The 16,102-nt window shown below is 41.1% G+C and overlaps 1 protein-coding gene across 8 annotated transcripts in view; it reads right to left on the minus strand.

Annotated features, from left to right (window-relative positions):
- Positions 1-16,102, minus strand: part of NCOA7 (nuclear receptor coactivator 7) — an 84,438-nt gene that overhangs the window by 17,646 nt on the left and 50,690 nt on the right. For 6 of the 8 annotated variants that reach the window (XM_065680943.1, XM_065680941.1, XM_065680940.1 and 3 more), the window contains 6 exons: positions 9,410-9,489; positions 8,456-8,563; positions 6,835-6,933; positions 5,677-5,802; positions 3,173-3,357; positions 349-1,415 (listed from right to left, as the gene is read on the minus strand). In XM_065680943.1, the coding sequence (XP_065537015.1) occupies positions 349-1,415; positions 3,173-3,357; positions 5,677-5,802; positions 6,835-6,933; positions 8,456-8,563; positions 9,410-9,489 (1,665 nt within the window). The remainder of the gene's footprint in view (positions 1-348; positions 1,416-3,172; positions 3,358-5,676; positions 5,803-6,834; positions 6,934-8,455; positions 8,564-9,409; positions 9,490-16,102) is intronic. The other 2 variants (XM_065680947.1, XM_065680948.1) reach the window with 2 other exon arrangements.

The following is a 16,102-nucleotide window of genomic DNA, read 5'->3' on the forward strand; positions in this document are numbered from 1 at the left end:
TACCAATACAGAGTGACAATTCCTAGGCTACGAAATGTCCCTGTCAGTAATGCAACTGAATGACATTTTCTCCTTAAAGCCAGTAAACAGAGGTAAATTATATAAACACAGATCACTGAATACAGAAAATACTCACAAGCTACTTATCAAACTAGAACTTTAGGGTATTCAAAAGGGTTGTTTTCCCTCTAAATAGCAGGTAATTAAAAATAAAATATGCAAGAGTCAAAGAAAAAAGAAGCGGGTATTACAGAAACAGGAACTTCAGAGCAGAAGGCTATCAATTCAAAAGTTACCGTCATAATGCTGTCCAAGTCTCAGAGGAAACAACAATAACCAGAGACCTACCTTCAATTGGCACTTGAATTTTCTGCAGCAGCCACAGTCTGATTTCTGATTGATTGTCTAACTGTGTTTCTTGACAGGTCTTGTCTACAGCTGGTACTAATGAAGAGTCCACAGACTCTTTCAGATCCTTTTGCTCTGCTGCTGCTGAGCTGCTTTCTAATGAAGGTGCTTTCCTTTCAACACAGCAGGAATCAAGCTCCATACTTTTAACTGTATGGACTTCATTAGCTTGGGACTTTGAACAGCTAAGTGTAAGGTCTATGCCAACTGCTTTATTATTTTCACCTTTCTGGATTTCAGCCTTGTGTAAGTCTTCAGATGACTGAGACCCATTCCCATCCTTATTGAGGTAAAATTCAATAAGTTTATCTTTCTCTAGCTCTTTCTTAGTGTCCAATGCAGTCTCCACCTTACCTGTTGGGGAACTGACACATTTGTTTACTTCTGGAATAACATCTTGCTTTTCACACAGCTCTAAGTCTAAGTCAGCTTTAGGTTCAACACTGTCCTTTTTTTCCAAGGAATCAACTGTCAATCGCTCCTGGACTTCTGTAGTGTGTTTGGTTACCTGCTGCTTAGTTCTCCCCAACTCCCTGGGGTCAGCCAGCAAGCCTTCCATTACTGAGACTTTCTTGTCCAACCCTCTATCCACATGAGATGACGTCTTTTCCAGATCAATGAAGTCATCCTCTCCTTCTCCCAAAAGGGATTTTTCTTTGGTTTTGATATCTGAAGCATTTTTTTCCCCAGAAGGTTCCTTTGCACATGGATCCAAAGCAAACCTTTCCAAATGTTCAGTGGCAGTGATGTTGTTGGGAAACTCCAGTGACTTCGACTTGATTGAGCTTGTACTCTCCGATGACTGAAGAACTTCAAAATCAGCAGACTTCTCCTTATCTGAAGGCTTTATCTGTTTGGCACCCAAAGCAATGGATGGATCCCCATTCTGCTGCCTCTTTTCCTTGCTAAGGGATTTGAATTTGCTGAAAGGATTGATGTCTTTCTCAGAAGATAGGTCTTCCCATTCTCCTGGCCTGTACAGAGGACAAAGATCCTTTGGTATGTCACTGTCAGGGAAAATGACGGATGTACATATGATGTTAAAAGCAAAATGGAAACAGAAAAAAAATCGGAAAAGAAAAACTAAATAATATACCAACTTAAGCTCTGAAACACAATAAAAAGTTATTTTCTCCAAAATAAACATACATCAGTGAAAATAAGTGACTTGAAAGAAAATGGAGAAAAATGCAAAAAGGATAATACCAAAATAAAAGGAGTAAGCCATTTGGCAGAATATACCACACAGGTGAAGAAACGGTACACATGTAATAACAATGTGCAAGTAAAGTCATCAGAAGTTCGGTACTGAAAAACCACAGGACATGTATTCAGCTGCTGGGATTTAACTCATAACAATATTAATACAGTTATTTCCCACACCACCCATGCTTCCCTAGTCAGCACAAATGTTATTTTTGAGAAGAAAGCAAATCACAGATAAGCTGTATACCGTTTAAACATGTTTACTGCAAAAGAGTAACAGGCAAAGGAGTTGGAGTTTCTTCCTTTTATTTTTTCTCTAGCACTCAAATGTAGTGTTTGAATGCAGACTTCCCCAAAGACCTGTTTTTAAAGCAGGACAACCATAAAACATTTCAGAATGGAAAATTCTTAAAAACAGCATACAATTTGAACTCTTCATTGCCACTAAGAAGTCTGAGGTGAATGAGAATACAAGATTCTCATCACTTAAAGGTTACTAAGAGGGTACTAAACACTCTAGTAATGGGTGTAACAAATATCTGGAACCTTTTCCTTGAAATGAGAAAATGGACAGAAGTAGATTAATTTCACTGATCAAACAGGTGTTGCCTACAGTGACAAAACCTTGCTTACAACAAATACATAAGCAGTGCCTAGACTATGCATAAATAAAAGCAGTCCACCCCATAGAATCATAGAATCAGAATAGTTAGGGTTGGAAAGGACCTCAAGATCATCTAGTTCCAACCCCCTGCCATGGGCAGGGACACCTCACACTAAACCATCCCACCCAAGGCTTCATCCAACCTGGCCTTGAACACTGCCAGGGATGGAGCACTCACAACCTCCCTGGGCAATCCATTCCAGTGCCTCACCTTACAGGAAAGAATTTCCTCCTTATATCCAATTAAACTTCCCCTGTTTAAGTTTTAACCCATTACCCCTTGTCCTGTCACTGCAGTCCCTGACTAAGAGTCCCTCCCCAGCATCCCTATAGGCCCCCTTCAGGTACTGAAAGGCTGCTATGAGGTCTCCATGCAGCCTTCTCTTCTCCAGGCTGAGAAGTCTATTCAGAAAGTCTATTATGTATTATAAATGGTAACTATCAATGTGTTTCTGGTTCTGAAGTGGAAATATTCCACAGACTGGTATTTCTCAAAGTCCTGAAGATGGCAGTTAAGGTGCTATTATCTTCAAAAGTTTTAAATATTCCTCTCAGAACAGCCCTGGTAACACAACAAATGGTCCAAACTGAGATGGTGCAAGAGCCCAACGATGGCAAGCCACCGATATTTTTAATTACTGCATTTTACTCATCTCCTTTGCACACTGGTTGTCACATTCACAACCCATTTTTCTTTAATGCCACTGAAGCGTTCTAAAAAGCAAGTGTAAGAACAACACAAGTGAATCATTCCTTTGCTGGCACTTTCCTCCTGATTTATTTTATTCTGCTGCATTAAAACGCTTTCCTTCTGTTACCTCCCCATATCCCCTCTTTATGCATGACCCTTACTGAAGATCTGTAAACTTAAGTTCAGGGAAGAACACTCCTTACGATGGCAATGCATCTTTAATCTTCATGTGAGAGATGTCATTGTAGAGAGCGATTGAGACAACCTCCTCCATGGGGCAGATGAGCCCATATTCTTCACAGCCATTCTCAATTACCAGAGGATCAGACTTATGTGGGTCAAACATGATATTGTTTGGAGTTACTATCATGACTCCTCCGACTACACCCTAAAATAGGAGAAGGAAGAGTTAGCACATTACACGTACTTCACTTATCATTTGGTATTGGATGTTACATTACTATCCTAAAAAGAAAAACCTCTCTCCTACCTCTTTTTATCCCATCATGCAACGTTTGCTAGCAAAACATTTTACATCAAACTAGACATTGTATGGAGAGCAAAGAAATAATTGCTACTAAGTTCCTGGCTGATAAGAAAGAACATCTGAACTATTCAGCTTCCAGTGCTGGTTTCTACAGGCTAAAACTGCAGACTGTAATCAATCTCAGACAAAACAGATTAGAGGATTAAATAAAATAAAATAAATATTAATAATAAAAAAGTACCATTTTATTCTATATACAGCCACCTTCATTTGATACATGAATTTAGATGCAATCAGCACACTTGAAGGCAGTTTTACTCATGGAAATGTCAAGGTTACTATTTCCTATGCTGAGCTATTTTATAGGTCTCCTCGATGTGTTCTCCCTACATGAAAAAACACTTCTATATATAAGGACCTGATATGAAACAGTTTCTCCCTGATTTAGAAGCAGCCTCTATCACTGATTCAAGCATATTTTGCACAGCCGTAGAAGACATTTAAGTCTTCAAAACATACACTGGCCATGGATTTGATAAGAGGCTGCATCAGCCATTATTCAGCCTCCAGCCCATGACAACTGATCATTTGTCAAAGTTTACAGAGGATGGAGCAATGTCTTGCTTCTGCACTCTGTCATCCAGACAAGCTACAAAATTCACCAGACCAATTCAGAAGCTCTATGTAAATCATGATGTCTAACAAATAGGAGCCGCAGAGCAACAAGAGTGACCTACTGTAGATATTATTAATTATCCAAAGTCATCCACAAGGCAAGGCAAGGAAGACTAACAAACAGGAAGGTAAAGGACCACAAGCTTGGTTTGTTGGTTTGGGTTTTTTTAACTGTGTCAAGCTGATGGCTTGGCACTGGCAAGTGGGTACATGCATGCCTGCTCCTTTATAAAGCAAAGTATGTATGTATTTCCCATTTGTTTCTCCTGTATGACTCACATGTACACGCCTAGTTTGTGTTTGGATGAAAGAATCAAAATCAAGTGCAGAGGTTTCTCCCACAGGTCTGTATTAGCCAGAAGAACAATACATCAATAGGCTGTACCTCCTACCCAGCCACTGCAGGAAGCAAGGGAACAAGGGATTTCAGCTACACTGGCAAAAGAGCCATCAGATTGTTCTGACTGCAAATTACTTTTTCAGTCCTGCAGCCATAAAACTGGCAAGCTGTATCCTCTGAACCTAGCAAGCATCACATAACAAAGCAAAAGCACTGCCCTAGTTCACATGCAAGGCATCAAGTAGGCCTCTGTTACTCTCTACAAAACAGCAGATTGAAAAATTGCAGAGTGGTTTAATACAGTCTACATCCACTCGATGTGAAAAGAAGCCAGAAACTGCAGGTGTAAACACATCCATCTTACAATAGTCAGGACTAAGGGAAAAGTATGTTTAAACTACAATGGTTAGCATCTCCAGTGTTATAAATTCCAGAGAATTTGAAAATCCAGACATCTAACTGAAATCAAAGTCAACAAGAGTAGATATAAAGTAGACAGTTCAAAAAGACACAGTCTTGCAGCCTTGAGAAGAGGGTAAAAATACTGTCCAAGCTCTGTGCTATTGTTTCTAAAACAGTTGCTTTAAGATTTAGGGTTGCAGTCCCAGTGGGAACATGCATGTTACAAGAAAGCTTGTAAGAAAAAAAAAAAAAAAGGGTTGTATCATGCAATATTTATCTTTTTATTAGGATTTGCATGACTGATATTCATTTGCATGACTGACACAGAAGCAACGTAGACGTATTTAGAAATACTGCTGTGGAAACAGTTAAAATTTAGCTTAAAGTCATAAATGAAATAGGTATGTGCTCATTTTATAAAGCTGTTGCTCAATGTGGTGGAACTGGACAACTAATCCTGACATGACACAGCTCTAAAGTGCAGCTTTTCTGTGTATCTAGCAACACACTCTTAAACAGATAATTCTGTTAAGGTAAGGTATGGTAAGGGAATGAAGACATATAGAAGAGGCATTCTTTCATAAAGCAATTATTACAGATTATGCAACTGAAAGAACAAAATGATACAGCATATTGCCACAGTACCAATGAACACAGCAGTGACAGATAAAGCTACCGTTAACATTTACGCTCTTTACAAAGTGGAGCATGTTTGACTCCCCCAGTATCCATCTCTCACTCATCCAAACAGATTTCGCTTTTAAGGACTCCCAAACAATGCCCAAAAGCCTGGTTCCACCTACCTTACCATCTGTGAAGTAACGACAGTTCATTTTTAAAAATTTGACCACCACAGGCTCATCCTCTTCTGAAGTAGAGGACAGGACTCTCTCAACTGGTTTGAAGGCCTTTCTTGCCAAATCAGCATCCTTAAAAAAATAAAAGGTTCAGTGCAGAGCAGCAAGACCAGAATCATATACTTACAGGTTCTGGGCAACAAAAGGCCAGGTTCAACCAACTGTTTTCCTTTTGCTTAAGGAAGAAAAAATGGTGGTCACACATGCACACTCCCCACAGTATCATGTGTGGAAGAAAAACCTCGTAACATGGCAAAAAATCTCCATACAAGTAACAGGCAAGAAATTAGAAAATGCCACAGCAAATCAGCTCACCAAAATTCAGTGAGGCACTGTCATTTTATGAGAGGGCCAGTCCTGCCACCTTATCTACACTCAAGACCTCTGCATACAGTGAGTGCACTGGTGGGATTCACTCACTGCAATTATTCACTCACTGCAATTATTCACTCACTGCAATTATTCACTCCAGATTTCTCTCCACTTTCCTTTTCATTAGTTACAGATTTGAAATGTCCTAATTGGTTTAACATCAGCAGGTGGACAGCTAAACTCCCTAAAACAACTATCTAAAGTAGACATGGCCAATCACACTTCTAAAGAAAACGAATGATCAGCTATGCCAAGGCTTTCACAAAGATTAAATTCTATATATAAGTATCACCATAATATGCTTAACTAGACAAAAAACCTGACTGCTCAGACTAAATTAACAGCCTCTGAGTTCAAGGATCCCAGTGCAGGATAAAGACTCTGAACTGCAGAGCAGCATAAAAATCTCCAGGGTGAAACAACAAATAATTTTTCATATTTAATTTTCTATTCTTTAAAAACTATACACTACACTATTTTCAATTGCTTTGACAGGCTCTGGGCCCACCTGAGTTTGTGCTGGGTGTCTACGCTTAGACAGAATTCCCTTAATTTGGAATATTTTAAAGAGATTGTAAATTTTGTTGTACAGCAAATTAATGTTACTGAATACACTTACAAGGTGTGAACTGTAACCTCAAATATTTGCTATTTAAACAGCCTTGAATCTCAGCTTCAGAATCAGAAATTAATGTCTGAGTTGAAAGACCAGTGAAGCAATGTTTGACTTACAGGGAGTTTATCATATTCAGCATCTGATGATGAAGGAGAAACGGGAGCACCAGCATTGAAAGAGAGCCTCGCAGCACTTGTTTCTGGCACAAATAGAATCTAAATACAGACACACATGTCAAAACAGTAAGACACAAGCTTTTAAAAGTTATTCACTACAAATACTAAGTCTACTAGGAAGGCAACCCAGTACTGATCATTCACAATTGCAATGCACTCCTTATTCTAGAGTTTCTCTTCATAGGTGGTGATAGTGGGGCACATGCGTATCTAATTAATTTCAAGATCTAGCTCCGCACTTTGTTTAGCAGCACAGGCAAGAAACTAAAACATTTTCCACAGACTGAGAAGTTCCTTTTCCCTGCCAAACGTACAGTCTCTGGTCATCTTGCAACTATCGCAACTACAAAACAAGTAACAGTAAAATTACTATTACTAGTCATTAATTTGTAACAGCAAACTCTGGTCCAAAGAAAAGGCCATTGCTGAGGATGAGGGATTTTTAGTGCTAGAAGTCTGTAACATCTCATTACAGGTTGCTTTTTCCAAAAACATATTTGCATTTCTAAATGTAAGAAAATATTCTTTAGATGAACCAGCACTTTAGCATCATGTACTAAATTTAAAATAAAAACCAAACAAATAAAACAAACCTTATACAAGTGTATATAAAAATATAATGCTTTGGTTTAATTTTCACATTCCTTCACAGTGAACATCCCAGATTTTTAGTACAGCAGTACTAAAACTGCAGTACAGCTTTGGACCTCCACCCCAAATAAAACCAGTCGTATGTTGCAAGTGCCAAAGTAAAGAAAGATACTTCTAAAATTAAAAAAAAAAAAAAAAGTTTACAGTTTTGTTTTAGACAAAAACTGTTCAGAAAAATAAACCCATTTTCTTCATGCCAATTTTTGTCGGCTGGGTGTACTTAGGCAAGTCATGCCATCTCTTTGTGCCTCACTTTTACCATCTGCAAACTGGGACACTCCAATTTCTTCACATCTGTGAAGTAGAAGTAAAGATCTGCTCTTCCTGAACCAGGTGTTAGCCTTCACATTTGCTTTTCCATTACCTAACTCTCCCCAAAACAGACTATCTCCATTTATTTCTCATCTCACAGGAGAATGACTCATCCCCAACATAACGGCAAAGAGCCATTTCAATTACTGTATCTAACTCTCTAATTCTTTAATGTATTATACATAGTATTTATCTAAGCTTCCCAAGAATTCAACTCTCTTGCAACAGCTACATTACCCTCTTGAGCTTCAGAGTCCTTTGTAAGCTTTAGTGACAGCAAATAAACAATACAAGTCAGATATGGCAACTACAAAGCTCCCCGCCCCCCCCAAACTCCAGGTTAACTATCTCCCCTTTGAGGGATTTAAATTACTGTCCATTATGCTGGTATCCAACTTCTTAAAAGATACGTGAAAGTAGTAAAAAGCTTTTAAATACACAACAAATGATCAGGTTTCAGGTACTTAAAAAAAAAAAAAAAAAAAACCAACAACAACAAAACAACCAACCCCCCCTGCAAAAAAAAAAAAAAAACAAAAAAAAACAAAAAAACACAAAAACAAAACCAAAACAGAAGACCACAACATAAAAGATTTACCTGGCCTGGCACAATTGTCTGTGTGAAAAGTTTATTGAGCTCCACAAGCTTGTTTGGTGTGATGTTAAACTTTAATGCTATGCTGTTTATGGTGTCCTGATTCCCAGCCTGAAGAAAGAGTTGAAGCTTAATACACCATACTGAACACATTCAGCACAGCAGAACTAAAAGCATGTAACAAACTGGTTGCAGTAGTTTGATGATCTTAACACAACCTCTACTTTACAGGTTACATGATAAGCAAGCATCAATAAAAAGAAAAAAAATACATTGAACTATACAGCAGATACAATGGAGAAGTGTTACAGATGTCCCCCTCCTTTCTCATAAAACTTTAAAGCAGAACCACCTTATTTAGAACTGGTTTGGCAAGTGGGAAAAGGACAAACACTGCAAAGTTCATTACACCTTCAGCAGTCACAGCGTTCAGGCATTTGTGCTGTTCTAGGCTGGGACAGACGCTCTGCATGATGGAGAGTGAGGTGCAGCTCCCATTCAGGAACCTGGCCACTCACACAGAGACTTTCTGGGCAGACCAAGCCTCCTGAGCCGCTGCCACAGCGTGCTGCTGCCCTGCTTCAGCTTACAGAAAGAGGTCTCACATCGCCTCAGGATCAAGCACAGACCAGGCAGCTGATGACCCAAGCAGCACTGTGGAATGGAAGCATTTTTCAGGATAACAAATCAATTGCTCTAGTAAAGAGCCACGGTGCAGGAGTAAAAATAGGACTGGCAGTTGCAAGAAGAGGCAGAGAACCTTGGCTGAACAGTAGTTCAGGATGTGAGCCTAGCCCTTCCCATGCAGCGATATTTGGAGCAATCCCTACTGAGATAGGTACAAGCTGTAGCCAGTATTCACTTAATGCTTTCAGTTTTGTGCTGTTGGCTCCCTCTCAATCTCAACAACTCAATTGTCAGAAAGCAGACGTGAACAAACCACACACCGATACTTACAGTGTATTCTATGGTACCATGGGGTTTCTGAGAAACCATTTTTTTCTCTTTCTTTTCATTGGTTTTGTTTTGATTGTCATCTAAAGAGGAAAGAAAAGATTCAAGTATTCAAGTAACTGACTTTCACGGTGTTTGCCTGTCAACGTGTTTTGAAAAAAGTCTACAGAATTTTCCAATTTCAGCTGTGAACAGGAACAAGAGGACACACTGAAAACATCTATTAGACCTTAAAATTGCACTGCAAGGCAAGCAAAATTTCATCAAGTACAGCAGGCTTAGTAATCATTCAGGATCTCTGCAAGAATAATGTATACATGATACATGCTCCCATGCTTTCCTCCATGATTCCTACACAATTCACCTGTTAGATACAGGTACTTTGTGTGATGAGCTGCTATGAAGGCTGAGGTAGAAACCACCAGATGAATGTATGCACAGACACTGCACAGGCACGACCACAACAGATCATGGTTAATCACCACTTCACCACCAGTACATCATATTTAAGTACTATTTTAATCTCTGAAGGTAAAAAGTATGCCAACAGTCCTGCATAACAGGCTTGCATGCAGTATAGAGTCAAACATCAGAACATACAAAACTTATTCAGAAGACATTTTCCATCAGCTGCAATACACAAAACTCTCTGCACTTGCAAGACTCAAAAGGTATCCATGAGCTCTCAGCAGTGTGAGCAGGGCAGGTATTTCCAATTCTTACTGGAGCAGAGGGCAAGCAAAGCTGAGGATGAGGGTCAATGCCCACTGCCCAGCCAGCCCCAGCCCCACGAGGCTCCCCCTGCGCACCCAGACCCACGTACCTGGGGGTGGTGAGGGTGGCACATAGCCCCAGCTCCAGGAGTGGGGCTGGGGTGCGGTGAGGCTGTGCATGGCTGCCCTGCTTGTCCAGCTTGCTTGCTCCTGGCCCCTTGGAAAGGTCCTGCTGCCTCTGGCACGGGGCTACAGCCCAGCCAAGACAGGGAAAAGAGACAAGGCAAGGCAGGGCTCGGCCCGGCAACACCAGCACCCGGGGCCGGGAGCAGAGAGATGAAGTGCTCCTGGGGAGACTGTTCCCACTCTCCAAGCTGGCAGCTCCAGGAGGAGATCAGGGAGGAAAAGATGAGGAATGGCAGCACAGGGCTTGTGGCTCGCATTCAGGCTTTGCTGCAACCTTTGCTATTTCCAGAGAGCAAGAGGCAGATAGTAAAAAGAAGGGCGAGGACTCGCCTGGCGCACTGTAATGTACACAAGAAGAAAGGAGGGGCCAGGAACCGAGCTGCACCTGACCCTTCTGCCGGCCCATTTACACAGCAAGGTTAATGCTGGGGGCTGCCTCAGCATCTTCCAGAGGCTACATGGTCAGGGGCGGTCTCCTCCAGTTAACAGAGACTCACAAGAGCCCTGAACACACAAAGCATCACTGCAGGTGTACATCACATACACACACTTCTTACGCTAACACACACACACTACCTGCCAGGGATGTGGGCACGAGAAGCACCATGGTTAGCAATACAAGAGACAGCAAAGATGTTTTTCCCACAATGTAAGAGGCGGAAAGCATGTAGGGACTAAACACACACAATTTAAGTGCATGTGGATAGTACACATGGCGTGAAGGACAGAGGTAGGAAGAGGGAGATGAGGATGATGCTGGCTTGCCTTTCCCTGATAGCATTTCGGAACAGAGCACCACTCAATGATTTTAAACATTTCACCTCTGACAATGGAGACCCATAGTAAAACTTTTAAAATTAGCATTCTTGCTGCCTTTTTCTGACCATTTGTATTTCCAACGTTGTCAAACCATCCTCCTCTGATCAAAGTCAAAGCAGTCTATGGTGAAGGATGGAAAAATGGGTAATGACAACATTAATGACAACATCAGCAGGGCACAGTATCAAGCCACCAGAAACACAATGCTAACATAACAAAGATGCAGCAAATTTTTACATACAACTGGCAATATGGACACAATTATGCCTGAACAAACTCCCCCATCTATCAATGTGTGCATTCATGCTATTTTGTGCTACGCAAGAGATACCACTTCAATTACTCCAGGTTAAGGAGAACTATGTATCACACCCATGCAGGAAAACTACCCAAGCTGCCTGTGACCTATCACTGGAGACTGACAAGAAAGGTTTATAGGCAAACTTCGTCTTCTAGTAAACTATTTAGTCTAGCTGCAAAAAGTAGACAAGTTTTCAGATGTGTTAACCCTTGCTTAGCTCTGAAAGAGCACACAAGGTAGGAAACAGTTAAGAGCAATTATTTCATACTAACTAGACAGGCACCAGTAAGATCTTGAGGTGGGGGATAAAGTAGCCTAGAGAGATGGTGGTGGGGGGACAGATTTTGTAAGCCCACTTACTGTATATGTAGAGAGGACAAGGTCACAAATTATGTTGTACATGAGTGGACACTTCAGAAGGGTGGGAAGCCTGGCTAAGCAAGCAAAACACCACAATATACTATTTCTCCAGTTCCCTTATGCACTCCCAGTTCTCCTCCAGGAAGCCAAATGTTTTCTGACATGATGTGAAGGCAACTAGCTCTAGTAGTAGTCCCAAGGGCACCCAGAGCACATGGAGACCTCAGTAATCACATTTCTTTCAGACATAACTTTAATTAAGAGACCCACATATCCACAGGCTTTAAAATAAATGCCACTGGCTACTTTTTGAACTTGGACATACAGTGGTGAAAGTGACTCACAGTTCTGCCTCCCAAGTTTTCCTACATATATACTGAAGATGGGATTGCACAACCATGAGAACTGACTAGGTGCTAATGCAAATTTGGTCACACTGCATTTTTTAGGGAAGGGGCAGAGTGGGTGTACCGAACCGCTCCGTGATTCCAGGAAACACGTAAAATCAGAATTATGCATAAGGAGTAAAATCAATGAGCAATGAGAAGAACAATGCCAAGAGAGAACAGGCAGGAAAATTCAAGCCTATTGAAAATACGTAAGTCTAGAACAGGATCTTTTTCTGCCCTTATTACTGATATGTTTATACTTAGTTTCCTAGCAGACTGCTCATATTTCATTTTGCAATGCTATGGAAAACCTTAGGGAAAAAAAATATCTGGGAATAATTTGGAAAGCAACTATTGAAGGATTACAACAAAGAGGTCAATCAGTTATCATCCAAAAGACCTTGACGCACGATAGGAGAATTACACCTCTTCAACTATGTAAATAGCTGTGTAAGTAGATAGAATAGGTCAAGAAGCACCAACAGAATCCCAGGCTGCCCACAGTGACGTGCAACGCGCCACTGCAAGACCATACCATCACCACCAACATTACAGACTAACCTGTTGCTGGCCAATATCAGTGTGCAGTTTTGCCGTGCTGGCAGGGACACCCTGAACCTGCCTGACAGTTTCTGAGCCATCAGGTAGGCTGATGTCTGGCAATGCTAACAGGAATGCTGAAGTAAAAAAGGGGCCAAAGGACTGACCACTTCCCACACCAGGTAAACGAAATTGCTAGCCCAAGAGAACAGAGGCAATAGCATACTTGGACCCGAAGTCCATTTTACTCATTAATCTCTGTCTTACCAAAGACTTCAGCATCATGTAAATATAGAATTTTTCCCCCCCTCACTAGCTCCCTTGTCTTCTAGAAATCATGGCTTCCCCACAGCAGAGGGGCAATGGGGCACTAAACAGTGCAGTCCCTTCAATACCTCCACACTGGTCCTAAGCCAAGGAACCCCACAGTGCTACCACAGTGTGGTAGCACTGCAACCACACTGCGTAAGTAGTGCTTACTTTCTTGTACTTTGTACTTGATTAATTTCACTGAGCATCCTAATTGATGTTATTTTCAGGGTGAATAAGCAGACAGTCTTTATTCACATTCTGTATGCCACTCACAGTGTCAGATCTCCAGCATTTTCTCCATTTCACTTTTTCAGGTTGACTAATACTAGCATACTTTAGACTTTCCTATTTCTGTCATGACACAGGCTGTCCTTCTAGTTAGCTTTTCTTCTCCTACCCCATCTTTTCTGAGATGAAGGAAAACCAAATGCAGATTTTAAAATGCAAAAAACACATTAATTTGTGTAACGACATAGCGAGAATTTCCTTAAAACTGGAAGATATTAGTCATATTTTTCAACGTTGATGAGTATGTCACTGCTGTTTTAGGACATTCCAGTTCCACATCTCTATGACAGATTTGTTAAGACAAAATAGAACTATATTACCAGAGTCTAGCAAAGCACCAGGATCGAGGAGTGAAAACCTGAAGGTAGCTTACAAGAATCTGAAATGCAATAAATTCAGGGTAGAATGGCTACCACTTGGAGTAACCTAATCAGAGTGCTGATAAGAAGTTAAGCAAACAAGGCCTCCTGGGGTGGTTATCAGTAAATGAGGCCTGATACCAACTATCTTAACAGAGAAGGAGTAGAATAAGTATCACTTGAGTCATTTTAGAGAGACACAGAGACCTAAAGAATATGAAAGAAAGTCCTGCTTGGGCTGGTAGAGAAGAAATACAAATCAGTTTATCTGGACAACTTTTTTTCCATTTCTGCTTTTGAAACTGACATTTTCATAACTTCAAGTAACGTTGTTACATACAGGGTTGTATGGAGGATGATATAATTGTGTCTCACAAGTACCTTTCTGGCTCTTCTCATGGCCCTCAAAGTGAGCCGAACAGCATACACACTAAAATTATTACTTTTGAATATGAAGTCTTTCTCTCAGCTCGCCACCACCACAAGGGCCAAATCCCTGTTTTGAGACTCTCCACCCACTCTGACATTCCAGCAGTTCCCAGATGCCACAGCAGCCTTCTAGGAAGAGATATTACCCCTCTTTTAGCCAGCTGCAGCAGCTGGGGTGCCCATCAATAAAAATGTGGCCATCTGATCAGAGCTTTCTCCCTGAGGCACCAAGTTAGACAAACATTTTCTGCTCAGATTTGGGTAGTGGATTGCTACCATGTTAGAGGAGGAGAAGAGAAAAAAACCCAAACCAAACAACTCCACCACCATCTTGGTTGTCTGGCTTTCTACCCTGCTTCCCCATTTTTCCTGCAGCCTTCTGCCAAGCCCTCACCTTGCTCTTGCATATTTTTCCTCTACTGAATCATATTATCATTTGGCTTCCTCCTTCTCTACTGCTGAAGTCACCTGAAACAAAAAGGCTGCTGTAATCAATCACACCACACTTGTGCTCCTTCACTAGTGAAACTTCTCCTGTGACAGAATAGCAATTCCTTGATCAGTACAAATCCAGGCACATGATTCTTAAGTATCTATGCGTTGAACAGCTTTTCCCTGTTCTCAATAAAAACTGATTTTGATTCTCCACTAGAATAAAGAGATCACCAGAAAATACAGGGCCCAAACTAAAATGACAAGGAGTTCAAGGAATTGATATAAAAAAAGATAGCACCTTCTGCTATACATAGGTCAGGTATTTTAAGGCACATTTAAATAAAAAAATGATATTCATATACTGCAGCCTCTACATGAAAAAATGCAAATACCATAAAACCCCCACCACTCAATTTCAGAAGGATGTAGCTCATGCCCTCCAACTGCCAAGAAGAAAAATGGACATATTACTGTAAAAAAGCAGTGAGATGCAGCCAACAGCCCAGGGCTTTAGCTCTAAATCTCAGCTGGAAAACACTATGACAGAAGTTGAAATATAGTGAAACTAGAGTATTGCTGAAGCTGTGTGTCACTAGGCACCGAGAACGCAGTGCTGAAGAGGGGTGATCAGATGACTCTTCATATTGAATACTAGGGTCAGAAGGGAAGTTTTAAGGAGAGGATGCACAGTGCTGTGAGCAGGGAGGGCATGCAGAGGATGGGCAATTAAGCCAGAGGGTTCCTGGCATTTGCTCTAGGTGCTGTCTGAAGACACAGGAAGGATTCACGTTAACCAATAACCTCGTATCAGACAGAAAACAGACATACTTCTCCAGGTAGAGACCAGTACTTAAGAAACAGGTCATGGTGACGTTTGCCAAAGCACAGCAAGCCTGTAGGGAAAGTCATTCTGTGAGATGCACGTCTTGTTGATGGAGACTGCCTCTGCTCCAGCCCCGCTGAAACTTATCCTGGAAAAAAGGAGATGAGTGGCTCCCAGAGAGCTCTCTCCCATCTCTGTTCAGGTGCAAAGAAGCATATCTTCAATGTGCAATTTGGAGTCATGGGGAAGAACGAAGGAGAGAACACGAAGACAGGGCTGAAGGGCCCTTGTAGCCAAAAATAGGCAAGACAGGGCTACTGTGAGAGGTAAACAGTTTTCTCACAAAGCAGTGAATATAGGTGGGGGAAAAGAAAAAAAAGAAAATCAAGAGAATTCTTTGGGACCCAAAATACACTCTTCAGGTTTGACAAGGATCAGGCTTGCCTGCTAAATACACATTAGGAACAAGTTTTGATATGTATCAGCTGGACAGGAGAATAGCTCCCAGCTGGAATTATCGTATCTGTCTTTCTTCACCCTTAAGTAAACTGGTTACACATGCTTTTCTTTTGTGCTGGGGAAAATGTCCTACATGGAACAGATGCTTTGTGTCCTAAGCCTCTCTGAGACAGACTGGGTGCATGAGCAAACATCATCTCCAGCTGCCTGTGGATCAAAACAAAGATCGCATTCCCTTTTGAGTTTCAGGCAGAATTGTAACACACACTGAGATTGTTTTTAA

Source organism: Lathamus discolor, chromosome 5, assembly GCF_037157495.1.
Source record: "Lathamus discolor isolate bLatDis1 chromosome 5, bLatDis1.hap1, whole genome shotgun sequence".
Classification (NCBI taxonomy): domain Eukaryota; kingdom Metazoa; phylum Chordata; class Aves; order Psittaciformes; family Psittacidae; genus Lathamus; species Lathamus discolor.